At 37.1% G+C, this 15,065-nt stretch overlaps 1 protein-coding gene across 1 annotated transcript in view; it reads right to left on the bottom strand.

Moving 5' to 3' along the window:
- Nucleotides 1-15,065, bottom strand: part of LOC121445581 (cilia- and flagella-associated protein 47-like) — a gene marked incomplete at its 3' end in the record, with an annotated part of 123,182 nt that overhangs the window by 98,173 nt on the left and 9,944 nt on the right. The window contains 1 exon segment of the mRNA XM_041647720.1: nt 10,659-10,894. Within this exon segment, the coding sequence (XP_041503654.1) occupies nt 10,659-10,894 (236 nt within the window).

Raw genomic sequence — 15,065 nt, 5'->3', positions numbered from 1 at the left:
AAGGAAAGAAGCCATTCAGAGGGAACAGAGGGATGGCAGTGAGGGAGAGTACTGAATTAGAACAAATTATTAGCACACATACATACACATCAAGATGCCAGGATGAAAGCCATTATACCTAGTATGATAACCTAAAACACTAATAAAAATAAGTGAATAGAAAATATGACAATGGCTATTCAAGAACATTGATAGGCGTCTACCAAAGAAACATAGTTTGCATTGCAACAGCATAAATAGAAGATAGGACAGTTATACTGAAGCAATGTTTTTGCACAGCATTAAAATAAAGCCAGTACTACTTTGAACTATGCTCTGGTAAGTGACATTGTTGAATACACCCTCCAAAGAAACAATTAAAATATTAAATATCAAAAATAAATAGAACAAACAGGTAATCAAATATACCAAAATAGCTGTTTGAAAATAAGATATTTTAAAACACTGAATTACCAAAAATAAGAAAATATTACTTGCATACCCTACATTACTTGCATACCCTATTATTAAAAGCAAATGGATTCTTTTACCATTTCTCTGACACCTTAAAGTATAGATGACCAATTTTATCATATATTTATATTATGCAGTATATATAAATGATTAAATCAAGCTAATTAACTTACTCATAATTGTTTATGACAATAATATTTAAATATTAGTGCCTTTGCAATTTTGGGTGACAGCACATTAAGCTTAGGTCACCATACTATAGTCACAGATCTCCCTGAATTATTCACTCTGCCTCACTGGAACTTTATACCCTTTAAGCAAAACCCCATGCTTTTGCTGAGGAACTCTCAGGTCTATACTTTGCTTTAATTAGTTAAGTATACTACTTTTCCTGACCAAATCTGCCAATTTGCATTCAGATTTAATTGAGATCATTAAAGAGGTCATGGCCTATCTTTGTATCTGGCTTGTTTCTTTTAGAATATTATCACTCAGGCTCATTCATAATGTTGCAAATAGCAAGGCTTCCTTTTGAAAGCTAAATAGTTTTCTATTTCATATACAAATATGTATGTATTGCTTTTCCGCAAAGAAAACTAAACAACTTTGTTTAAAAGATACATTAACCACTCTTTTGATTACAGAGTAACTAGGGAATGATTGGTTTGTGGAACGAACCTAAATATCTATCCATAAGTGAATAGATAGTTAATGACTAAAAGGCACAAATTGGAACATTTCTCCCTTGTGGACCCTGACACTTTTGTGAATTCTTTTCACTTTACCTAAATAAATATATGTTCATTCTGCTAAGGAAAAAAGCACAAATTTGTACGGTAGATAAAAACTAAAAGTCTATGTATTTCCTGCAAGAGAAATGTTAGTTGAAAATAATGGATGGGGAAGTGTCAAAACCAAAAAAATTTCACGGTAAACAAATACATTTCAAGTCCCCTTATGAACATGCATACATTATCCTTTAACTAGACAGACCATGAAGGGCAATAGTCTTTCTGTGGGAGTAGAGACAAAGTACTCAAGGGCAGGGGGCTTGATAGTTTTATAGGACAGAAAATGGAACTTGTGGGGCAGGGTCAATAAATAACCTAAAAGCATCAGGTGAGCTGAGAAACTCTGGATAGGAACATTGGTATACTGATTACATCGGAAGGCAGTTAAAGGCCAGGAAGCTTCTAACAAGAAGGTCAATGTACTCCACTGTAAGTAATTACAACTCCACTCCATTGATGTTTACAACTTTTGAGATTGCAGGGGAACAGATCTGAAAACAGAATCATCCACCCCAAAAGTTCCCTGTTCTGCCCTATAAAATACCTCAAGCCCCATGTGGTGAGGATTTATATATACACAGCAAAATATTATCTAACTGAATATAGTAGAAAGGGTTAACATAGTAATCAAATTATTGAGTCATTTTGCCTTTTAATATCTAAATATCAATACAATGAATCTTAATTAAGGAGAAACCCATTACCACTTAATAGAGACAAATTGTTTGACAAAACCCATCCCATTTTCATAAAGAAAAAGTTACTTCCAAAATAGAATGGCAGTGCATGAACAACCTATGGCTAACCTCTTACTCATCTGATGGAATATTACATGTCTTCCTTTTAGTTCAAGAACAAGATAAAATAGTCTCTTTTGCTATTTCTAGGTAAATATATTAAATAAGAAAAACATAAATCTGAATTGTAAAAGAAATCATAAAATAAATCTATTCTCAGAGACATGATCTTGCATACAAAAGAATCTATTTTAAAATGTGATAGCATTCAGGGAATTTATATAATGTATACATACACACACATGAAATTTAAAATATAACTACATTTTCTTATCAAAAAGACAAAGGCACTTAATTTTTTTTTTACAAAAAACAAGGGTTTGAGTACAGTTCTATGGTAAAGCAATTGCCAATCATACAAAATACACTGTATTTGATCACCAGTACTGTAAGATTATAAATTTCTTGTCTAATAGGAATCAGAAAATTGATACACTGGATACTATAAACACCACTGAAAGAAATTAAAACACACATGAATAAGTATCTGTCCTCCATCAACTGCAAAACTAATATTGTGGAATGGCAATACTTCCCAAAAGGATTTAGAACACCAACACAGATGCTATCAAAATAACAGCTGCTATTTTTTGGTAGAAACTGACAAGGTAATTTTAGAATCATATCTATTTTCAAGATTCCAAATATGTCAAAAATACTCTTTAATAAATTTGAAGGCCTTGGGTGAATATGACTACTAAAATGTTTCATTGCAAAGGAAATTATCATCATGAAAATAAAAGACCCACAAAATGGAAAAGATCTTTCTAATTTATTTATCTGATTGAGCCTTGTATCCAGAACATATGAGGAACTTGCATTTCAACAACAAAGATAAGTATTCAAGAACTCATGTCTAGTACTATAAATATAGGTAAAACCATATCACTAAAAGTAAAGGAAAAACTTTTAATGTTCTGCTAAGTGGTCACGCTGTAAACTGTATTTTGAATATGTATGCTTATATTCACATATTTGTGCTGCTCTCATGCTTGGTCAGAGAAGCTTCTCATTAAAGTATACAGCAGTTAATGCAGAGATGAGGTGTTCAAGGTGCCGAGAATAACAGATTGTGAGTGTTCATCCACAGATGAAAAAGACAGACAGACAGGTGTGAGGATTTGACTCTACAAATAGGGAAGGCAGAGAATGTTGGATGGAGGAAGAAAGAGGTAGAAAATAATCAAGATGCATTTTATACATTTATGAACTTTATAAAAAATAAAAGTTTAAAAATCAGAAAATTACATGGAATAAATAAAATAAAAATGTCAAAGGGTAATATAATAATATCCTTTTAGCTATGAAAAATAATTTTTAAAAAAATCAAGGGCTAACCTCGAATTTCTTATTTTATACTTGTGAGTCTTCCACAGTTTTAATGAACTGTAATTTGAGTCATTTGATCTGTGCTTATATACTGAAAGATCTACTGCAGAGTATGGGTTTTATTTTATTCTTTTTTCGCTACTTCCAGGTGATAGAAACCATCTCAGTGGACTTACATCCCCACCATTTCCATTTCTGAAGCCATCAATCGACACTGGCTTCTTTATCTTTTCACATCACTTTAACACTGGTGTTTCTTTTTATACTTCTAAGGATTCTTGTGATCTATTGGGAACACTCAGTCAACAAGCTGGTTTTCAATCTTAACTGTAACTGACCTTAATTCTCCTTTTCATAGAACATCATAACACAAATTTGAGAGATTTAAATAGAGACATTTCTAATAAGGTACCATTCACCTTGCTGTCGATTTAAGCAATTATTCCCCTAAAGAAAATAGGTGGATATAGCTATCATCATCAGTTATTGGGAAGATGAGAACTAAAACCATACTGGAACACCATTTTGCACACAATAAGATAATTGTAATGAAAAAAAGGATATTGTCAAGTGTGGGAAGGGGCATAAAGGAATTGGACTGTTAAGTCACTGCTGGAAGAAATACAAACTTAAGCAATCACTTTGACAAACACTGTAGCATGAATTTTAGTTGGCCTTAATAATAAAAACCCAGAATCAGATATAAGGTTATTGTTGTATATCAGAAAAGCAGAGCAGCCAGCCACTAGAAAGTTCTCTTACCTCTACCAATGCTCAGACCAAAGGGGTGATACTGTCCAGACTGCATCTGCCTCCACCCAAACCTCAGACTACACTGAGCTCCTGTCTCCTCCCGCCTTATATTGCTCTCTCTGCCCACCCATATCCTGTCTTCACCTCCCTAGTGCTGAGATTAAAGGCATAGGATCCCAAGTGCTGGGATCACCTTTCTGTGAGTTCTGGTTCTCTTTTAGACAGATTAAATCTCAGGTACCCCAGGGTGGCCTTGAAATAACAGAAATCCCTCTGCCTCTGTCTCCCAAGCCTTGGGATAAAAAGTGTGAGCCACCACTCCCTGGTATCTAGTGGCTTAACTCTACACTCTGATCTTCAAGCAATCTTTACTTGTTAAAAACACAAGCAAAATGTCACTACATAACACTACTGGGAACAGGTCCAAATGTTAAACACAGCATTTTCTTTTTTTTTTTTTTTTAAACACAGCATTTTCAAGATTTAACGCGGCCATCCTACAGGGGCTATACTGCCCGTACATCCTCTCTCTTCCTATCTCATCCAACTTACATCCAGATTCCCCCACCCCCTGTCTCCCTCCCTCCCTCCCTCCTTCCCTCCCTCCCTCCCTCCCTCCCTCCCTCCCTTCTTTGGCGACATAGCGCCTCCCTGCTCAGCCTGCTAGGGCGCTGGGACCGAACCCGAACCAGGAGGACAAAGGGGTGGCCGCCAGTAGCTCCTTTGTTCCCATAGCCTGCCCACAGCAAGCAGGGTGGGCCCTTTGTTCGCAAGCTAACCAAGCAGCGCGGAGTTTCGATCTGGGCACCGAGTGAAACATCATTGTGGAGAAACATCTCTGGGGAGTGACATCACTGGGAAGGAACATCAGTGGGCAAGAAGACCTGATCCTGTAAAAGAAGATCCAAAGGGGAGTATTGGGAGGAAGAGATGGGCAGACGCCAATGCAGGAATTCTCCCAAAAATCTGAAAAACAACACGAAACCACCAGAAGCCAGTGACCTCACAACAGGAGGACATGAACACCTTAATAAAAAAGAAGGAGAAAAAACTGACTTCATGAAAGTGATTGACACCCTTAAACAGCATATAAAAAACACCCTTATAGAAATGGATGAGAAGTATAACAGAAAGTTCAAGAAATTGAGTAAATCAGTGAATGATACCCTAGGAAACCAAGGAAAAACAATCAAGCAGATAATGGAAACAGTTCATGACTTGAAAACTGAAATGGAGGCAAAGAAGAAAACACAAACAGAGGGCCGGCTAGACATGGAAAATCTAGGTAAACGAATAGAGACTACAGAATCAAGCATAACCAGCAGAATACAAGAGATAGAAGAAAGAATCTCAGATTCTGAGGATAACATAGAGAAAATAAAAGTTCTGAACAAAGAAAACAGCAAGTCCAACAAACTCTCATCACATAACATTCAGGAAATATGGGACACAATAAAAAGACCAAATCTAAGAATAATTGGAGTAGAAGAAGGAGAAGAAGTGCAGCACAACGGTCCAGAAAATATACTTAATAAAATTATAGAAGAAAACTTTCCCAACCTGAAGACAGATGTACCTATGAAGGTTCAGAAGCATACAGAACACCAAATAGGCTGGATCAAAAAAAAAACATCCCCTCGCCATATAATAATCAAAACACAAAATATACAGAATAAAGAAAGAATATTAAAAGCCGCAAAGGAAAAAGGCCAAGTTACTTATAAAAGTAAACCTATCAGACTTACACCTGACTTATCTATGGAAACCATGAAAGCTAGAAGGTCCTGGATAGATGTACTCCAAAAACTAAGAGACCACGGATGCAAGCCCAGACTACTATATCCAGCCAAACTTTCGTTCACTACAAATGAAGAAAACAAAATTTTCCAGGATAAAAACAAATTTAAACGATACGTAGCCACAAATCCAGCCTTACAGAAAATAATAGAAGGAAAATCACTAACCAAGGAGTCCAACAATGCCAACAATAACTCAGACATCTAGAGACCCTTCACCAGCGCAAATCAAAGAAGGAAAACACACAAACCCTACTACTAAAAAAGTGACCAGAGTTAACAACCACTGGTCATTAATATCACTTAATATCAATGGGCTCAACTCACCTATAAAAAGGCACAGGCTAAGAGATTGGATAAGAAAACAGGATCCAACATTCTGCTGTCTACAAGAAACACACCTCAACCACAAAGACAGGCACCTACTCAGAGTAAAGGGATGGGAAAAGGCTTATCAAGCAAATGGAAGTAAGAAACAAGCAGGTGTGGCCATACTAATTTCTAACAAAGTTGACTTCAAACTTAAATCGATCAGAAGAGATAGAGAGGGGCATTTTATACTCGTAACAGGAACAATTCATCAGGAAGAAGTCTCAATCCTGAATATCTATGCCCCAAATATAAAAGCACCCACGTATGTAAAAGAAACATTACTAAAACTCAAGGCAGACATCAAACCGCACACACTAATAGTAGAAGACTTCAACACTCCTCTCTCACCAATGGACAGGTCAATCAGACAGAAACCTAACAGAGAAATTAGAGAATTAATGGAGGTAATGAAGCAAATGGACTTAACAGACATCTATAGATTATTCCACCCAAAGAGGAAAGAATATACCTTCTACTCTGCAGCTCATGGAACCTTCTCGAAAATTGACCACATACTCGGTAACAAAGCTAACTTACACAGTTACAAAAAAATATTAGTAACCACCTGTGTCTTATCAGATCACCATGGAATAAAGTTAGAATTCAACAACAATGCTACCCCCAGAAAGCCTACAAACTCATGGAAACTGAACAGTCAACTACTGAACCACACCTGGATCAAGGAAAAAATAAAGAAATTAAAGTCTTCCTTGAATTCAATGAAAACAAAGAAACAACCTACTCAAACTTATGGGACACTATGAAAGCAGTCCTAAGAGGAAAGTTCATAGCACTAAGTGCCCTCTGAGAGAAAAAAGAAAGAGCACACATTGGAGAATTAACAGCCCACCTGAAAGCTCTAGAAAAAAGAGAAGCAGACTCACCTAGGAGGAGTAGAAGACTGGAAATATTCAAACTGAGGGCGGAAATCAACAAAGTAGAAACACACAAAACAATCCAAAGAATCAATGAAACAAAAAGCTGGTTCCTGGAGAAAATCAACAAGATTGACAAACCCCTATCCAAACTAATCAAACGGCAGAGAGAATATGCAAATTAATAGGATGAGAATTGAAAAGGGGTACATAACCACAGACACAGAGGAAATTCAGAAAATCGTTAGATCTTACTACAAAAGCCTGTATGCCACAAAAATGCAAAATGTAAAAGAAATGGACACGTTTTTAGATAAATACCATATACCAAAGTTAAACTAGGACCAGGTGAACAATCTAAATAGACCTGTTAGTCGTGAAGAATTAGAAGCTGTTATCAAAAACCTCCCTACCAAAAGAAGCCCAGGACCAGATGGTTTCAATGCGGAATGCTACAAGAACTACCAAGAAGACCTAATACCTATACTCCTTAACGTACTTCACAATATAGAAACAGAAGAGTCATTGCCAAATTCCTTTTATGAAGCTACAGTTACTATGATAGGAAAACCACACAAAGATTCAACCAAGAAACAGAATTACAGGCCAATCTCACTCATGAATATCGATGCAAAAATTCTCAACAAAATATTGGCAAACCGTATCCAAGAACACATTAGAAAAGTTATCCATTATGATCAAGTAGGCTTCATCTCAGAGATGCAGGGGTGGTTCAACATATGAAAATCTATCAATGTAATCCAGCATATAAATAAACTGAAAGAAAAAAAACATATGATCATTTCATTAGATGCTGAAAAAGCATTTGACAAAATTCAACATCCCTTTATGATAAAATTATTGGAGAGATAAGGGATACAAGGGTCTTACCTAAATATAATAAAAGCTATATACAGCAAGCCGACAGCTAACATCAAATTAAACGGAGAGAAACTCAAAGCCATCCCACTAAAATCAGGAACACGACAAGGCTGTCCACTCTCGCCATACCTCTTCAATATAGTGCTTGAAGTTTTAGCAATAGCAATAAGACAACATAAGGGGATCAAGGGGATTCGATTTGGAAAGGAAGAAGTTAAACTTTCATTATTTGCAGATGATATGATAGTGTACATAAGCGACCCCAAAAACTCCACCAAAGAACTCCAACAGCTGATAAACACCTTTAGTAATGTGGCAGGATACAAGATCAACTCCAAAAAATCAGTTGCCCTCTTATACACAAAGGATATGGAAGCAGAGAGGGAAATCAGAGAAGCTTCACCATTCACGATATCCACAAACAGCATAAAATATCTTGGGGTAACTATGACCAAGTAAGTGAAAGATCTATTTGACAAGAACTTTAAGGCATTGAAGAAAGAAATTGAAGAGGATACCAGAAAACGGAAGGACCTCCCTTGATCTTGGATTGCACAAGATTGCATTCCCACCAGCAATGGATGAGTGTACCCCTTCCTCCACAGCCTCTCCAGCGACCCTATCCTATAGCAATACTGACGAATATCTTGCATATCATCATAGAAACCTTCATCTGGTGATGGATAGAGATAGAGACAGAGACCCACACAGGAGCACTGGACTGAGCTCCCAAGGTCCCAATGAGGAGCAGAAGGAGGGAGAACATGAGCAAAGATGTCGGGACCACGAGGCGTGCACCCACCCACTGAGACAGTGGAGCTGATCTACTGGGAGCTCACCAAGGCCAGCTGGACTGTGACTGAAAAAGCATGGGATAAAACCGGACTCTCTGAACATGGCGAACAATGAGGGTTGATGAGACGCCAAGGACAATGGCACGGGGTTTTGATTGTACTTAATGTGCTGGCTTTGTGGGAGCCTAGCCAGTTTGGATGTTCACCCTCCTAGATATGGACGGAGGGGGGAGGACCTAGGACTTACCACAGGGCAGGGAACCCGGACTGCTCTGTGGACTGGAGAGGGAGGGGGAGAGGAGTGGGGGGAGGGGGAGAAGGGTGGGAGGAGGGGGAGGGAAATGGGAGGCTGGGAGGAGGGGGGCACTTGTTTTTTGTTTATGTTTTTTTTCTTTTCTCAATAAAAAAAAAATTTTAAATAAAAAAAAAGATTTAACGATTCCTCTATATGATATATTCTGAGAGTCTTAAGTATATATCCATATAAAATCACCCAGAAATGCTTATAACATCAGTATAATTGCTCAAACAGGGAAGAATCAGGAATCAAAATAGAACTGTCCAACAGACCATAGATTTCTAAGAGTTGACTTAAGTCACAAACATATATGGGGGTCCTAAAATGAAATGTGGTGTGGGACACAAAATTTGCCAACAATAAAAAGCTTTTGAATATGCGATGAATAAAAATTAAGTGAAAGTTAAATGTGTAATTGAGCCGAGGTTTTACTTGCAACACAAGTCTGTTGCAGCACAAATGGTCACCACAGTCATGCTTCTGAATGTACAAAATTCACACTGCATTGTGTGTGCATCATATAACATAACAACAATGGATAGTGCCTGAAACATGTGGGCTCAGATTTGAAACCACTGTATATTTTAAGATGCACTTTTTTTACTGTACCCACAAATTTTTCTATGTTATTATGGACACTGAATACTTTCAATATTCTTCTGCCATCATTTTCAGCATAAAAATATTAAATTTGTATACACACTTTAATCAGCTCAGGCAAAAAAAGTTAGTAAAGAATGCTTAAGAAGTTCTGTTTTAGCCGGGCGGTGGTGGAGCATGCCTTTAATTCCAGCACTCGTGAGGCAGAGGCAGGCGGATCTCTGGGAGTTCGAGGCCAGCCTGGTCTACAAGAGCTAGTTCCAGGACAGGCACCAAAGCTACAGAGAAACCCTGTTTCAAAAAGTTCTGTTTTAGAGTGTCTAGAAAAGAGTTGGCAAGAGTGGCTAGCCATAATTAAAATAACTCCTGAAACATGGGGGTGGGGGCTGGTTCCAACAAGACTGTCTTAGTATTTGTTTTTTGTTTGTTTGTTTTCCCCCAACATAAGAAACTGCAAACTAGCCAACTATTACCTGTTTGAAATTTCAAACTTTAACTAAATCTGCAAGATATCGCTCATGTGATTCTCCAGAAGAATCTTCCCGAATGGAAATAAAATGTTCTTTGAGTTTGGATGGCACTACATTACAGATCCTGTTTAACACTCTACAATCTTAAGTCATACCTGTTTCTGTATATGTCTTAAAATTCCTTAATAAAATAAAACTGTTTTAGAAGCAACAGCTGCATTTCATAGTGCACCTGAACATTACATGCTTTCACTGGAACAATGCAGACCCTTAACAAAGAATTATGGATTCTATATGACTGGATGTATAACTAATTCTAGGTCACATAAGAGACATACTTCATAAACACTAGTAGATCAAATGTGGTCCTTTCTCCTCTGTAAATTACTCTGAATAAAAAAATAGCTGAAGTGCTAATGGAAGGAAGGCAAAGAATAAGCTAACTTACCTGAATACATCCTTCATCAATTTTGCCCCTTTCAGGATCCATTTTAAAGTGTGCAGTTTTTTGAAAATGGTACATCACAGGAAGTGATATGGATTGATTTTTTACAATGCACAGAATATCCGAATGCTCACCCATGAAACAAGGTGCAAAAGTAAGTGATTTTCCTGGATCAAACTGTAAGATGACAGGAAGTCCAGAGCCTGTCAAAGCTAACTCTACTTTTTGAAGTCGATTACCTGAAAAAGCAATAAAACCTACTGAACAAAGTGAGGAGTGTTTGGAGAACCAAAAATATATTAGCTTACTTCACATAGCAACACTTAAAAAATATGATGGGAAATAAGGAGCTCATTCGATCTTCTGCAAAACCATTGCCTGCCTTCTTTATGCTACGCATAATTTTGAGTCTTGAGGACACAGCTATGAATAAAGAAAAAGCTGCTCTGATGGATTTACATTCTGGAAATATAAGGCTGACAGTAACTACATTTGTAACACTTACAAAGGGTAGAAGCTATATGTAAAGACAAAGAGTGAGACATAATACAAAGTCTTGGGGAGACTGTTTTAGGTAGAGATATTCAAATAAGCCATTTTAATTTATACTGCAACATTTGGGCAAACATTTCGAGGAAATGAAACATCCATAAAAAGTGTGTTCCAAGTAGAAAGAGCAAATTCAAGCACTCTAACGTAGGAACTTGCTTCTCACATTCAAAAAGCCATAAGGAAACACATATGGTTGTTTTAGGAGAACTGTAAAAGGATGGTCAGAAACAGTCAAGGTTATAGATATATTCTTGAGTGCAGAGTAAATAATCTTTGCCCATTTACTGGATAGAGGAGAGGAAAATCAACAGATGCTAAATTATGACACTAAGGGCTTTTTTCCTATGTTTTATTTGTTTGTTCATATATACTTTAGTGCGTGTGTGAGCAACTGAAAGTATAAACTTACCATTTCTAGAGATTAATAAAGACTGAAGCATAAAGCTACTTATAAAAAATTATTAATTTTTTTGAAATATTTCTAGTTAGCTCTAACTGTAAACTTGGAACAGCCTAGGATCACCCAAAGAACTGTCTAGATTAGATTGGCTTGTGGGCATTTATGTGGGTTTTCTCTTCATGATTTCTTGATGCAGAATGATCCAGTTCACTGTAGGCAGCATCATCGCTAGGCAATGATTCTGGGCAGAACAAGTAACTTTAGCATGAGCCTGTGTCTAGTGGATAATCTAGTGGACATATCTAGTAGATCATTCAATGTATTTAAATCCTTTATGTAAAAAGGAAAGAGGAAAGAAAGGAGACTTGAATCAAATGTGTTTAGCATGGAGATTTTTAGAATGAATTACAGAATTTAGCAAATACCAAAACATCATAATCCACTAGGGTGAGTAATATGAAAGTTAAAGAGATTAGTTTTTTCTCTTCAATCATTATGGGAAATAGGTCAAAGGTTATATATACACAAAAATGAATATTAAATCATACATGATAGAATAATACAGACTGGGAAAGTATATATAATTTAGGGTTGGGGATATTAGGTATTAGACAGAACTGTGGATTGTGTGAGAGTCAAGATTCCTCTTGTTGTCTCTTCTGTAGTCATCTAAGGTCTGATTCAAAGCATATTCCCTGCTTACAGCCCCTCCTCTGGGAATGTCCCTTAGAAAATCACCTAACTATGTCCCAGGGACTTGAGGTCAAGATGCCCCAGCTAACTGACAACTTTTGTATCTTATAAACAGCTTGTTTGCTTTACTTCCCCCTGCAACTGCCAACCAGGATGTAGTTTTTGCCCTTAAAACAGGCAGGGCTGCTGTGTGAGCACGGTTGCTCTCCAGATAATCTCCAGTTAGTTTAATAAAGACTCCCAATTTGGACTTTGGTTTTCTGTAGTAGTCCGTGGGGTCTTTGATCCATAACCGACTTACTCTCTACTTAATAGTTTTATGAAGAGAACTGTAACTAGAACCATAGAATAATGTTTTTCTTACTAGAGTTCTCATTGATCAATTGTAGCCTATAAATAAGCTGTAAGATGAATGTAGAATATCCATCTCTAGCTATTAGAAGCTTTATTGTTCTCTGTTCCCCCGATCCAATCCCCCAGTCTCTGCAGCAGAACACCTTTTGCAGCCTCCCCTGCCCCTTTGCTCCCACCTCCTGCGGATTTCACAGATCTCTTTCCAACCTGCCACTCCATCCCCCCTCCCACCTGTAGCTTTTTCCCAGACCCCAACTCTAGCAGGCACCCCCTGCTAACCAACAGGGCATGCCAGAAAACCAGGTAGGATGTACACAGACCATCTCTTCTTTTCCTGTTCTCCCAGATTCAATCCCCGAGTCTCATCCCAAGTTCTGCAACAGAAAACCCCATGGCAGCCTTTCCTTTCCCCTTCCCACATCTCCTGTGGCTGCCATAGATGTTCCCGTGTAACCTTCCTATCCACTTGTTTTGTCCTAGACCACAACCAGAGCAGATACCTATCCCCTGCTAACCCAAAGGCTGCTCCTCACAGGGCAACACATAAGCTTAATGCAGACCCACATGTCTCCACTGCTCCTGAGATCCAATTTCTCCCTCCCAACCCCTACCCACGGCTCATCCCTAGCTTCTTAGTAGGAAAGACACTGTGGTCTCCCTTTCTTAACTGACACCATCCCCAAGGAATCACAAAGATTCTCTCTTCCAACATTTCTTTTTCCAACTCACTTCAGTTATGAAGGGGCCAAAATGTGTCCCTACTTTAGACGTGGAACATCCCCCATTATAAAGAATGACCTAAGCATGAGTCCAAGATGTCCCCCAACCAAGTTTGGCCAATCAGCTAAACTGTTCAAGGGCTGAAAATGAAGAGAAGCAATAAAGAAAGCCCAATGAAGGAATTCTGGAAATGAAAAATTTAGGAATTTGAACAGGAACTACAAAGGCAAGCTTCATCAACAGAATACTAGAGATGGAAGAGAGCAGCTCAGACATTTAAAATATAATATATAAACAAAATGGACACACCAATTAAATAAAATCTTAATCTAAAAAATTCCTAACACAAAATATCCAACAAATCTAGGACACGGAAAAAAAAAGTAAGAATAATAGGTATAGAAGAATAGAAGAAACAACTAAGCAAGGAGCACATGAACTCACAAACTCTAAAAAAGCAATCATAGGGTTTTAAAAGGACTACAGCAGCCCCTGTGTGTGTGAAATATATTATATATTACATATGTATTGTATTATATTATAGGTATTAGCTTAATATTTTTATGGGACTCCTGAGTGTGAGAACTAATGAGTCTCTGGCTATTATGTGTGTTCTTGGAACTCTCTTTGTCCTTTTGGGTTGCTGTGTCCAACTCTGATGTGAAAGCTTTTGCTTCATCGTAATATATTTTATTTTGTTGTGTTTTGTTGTTATCTTCCAGAAGCCTGTTCTTTTGACATGAGACACAGAAAGGGAATGGATTCAGAGGAAAGGGAGGTTAAGGAGGAACTGGTAGATATAAGGGAATGAGAAACTATACTCAGAAAAACTATGAAAAAAAAGTATCTATGCTCAATAAATGGGGTAAAATAAGAAAAAAAGCAGCATTAACAAGAAAACTTGAAGTAAATGTTCTCTCATCGGTAAATATAGTTCAATATAACAAGGCATGACATCAGTAATACCAGCAAGACATTTCTGCCATACTGAGCAAGATTAACAGCTTAATTAAACAGAGTGACAGTATATATTCATACTGGCCTGCAAATCTTCCAAACTCTTGGCTTTGCTAAGTTAACAGGAAGGATTTACATCTCCTGGGCATAGCTCATTTTTTTCAGAATTTGAATTGCAACCTCCCTATTCATTCATCTTTGATCTAGCTTATTAAAAGTGACTCAAGTACTATTACATTTTTGCTTTGCTCCAATCAACACAAAACTACTTGAAATTGTAAAAAAAAAAATCAATGCCTCTTAATATGTGGCATAGAAAATACATGCCTTTCACATACTCATGGTATGTATCCAAAGACAGTATTACCCTGTTGAGTAGATCTCAGTCTTGATCTTCAACTGTTACTATAGGCAGCATTCTAGAAGTAAAGGTCTGATCAAAACAAAGTGGCCCATTTGTTTTATGTCAAATCCTATGAATAAACCTTGCCATATCTAAAAATTAAAAATATTCAGTTTTAATTTCTCAAATTCCGAGATCATAATGTTTATCTAAAGTCATGTAAATGTTTCCATGGTTGTCTTCACACGCCACAGATGATATATTAAAGCCATGAAAGTGTATAGATTTTTGTTCAATGTAAAAAATAAGCATTTTATATTTTTCCTGTAGCACTGATGCTCATTATTCTATTTTATTGTTTGAAAATGTCACACATGCATATAATGAGCTT

Source organism: Microtus oregoni, unplaced genomic scaffold (genome assembly GCF_018167655.1).
Source record: "Microtus oregoni isolate MIOR12 unplaced genomic scaffold, Mior012 000215F_ref0000472, whole genome shotgun sequence".
NCBI classification, from domain to species: Eukaryota; Metazoa; Chordata; class Mammalia; order Rodentia; family Cricetidae; genus Microtus; species Microtus oregoni.
This window is presented reverse-complemented; position numbering and strand designations above follow the sequence as displayed.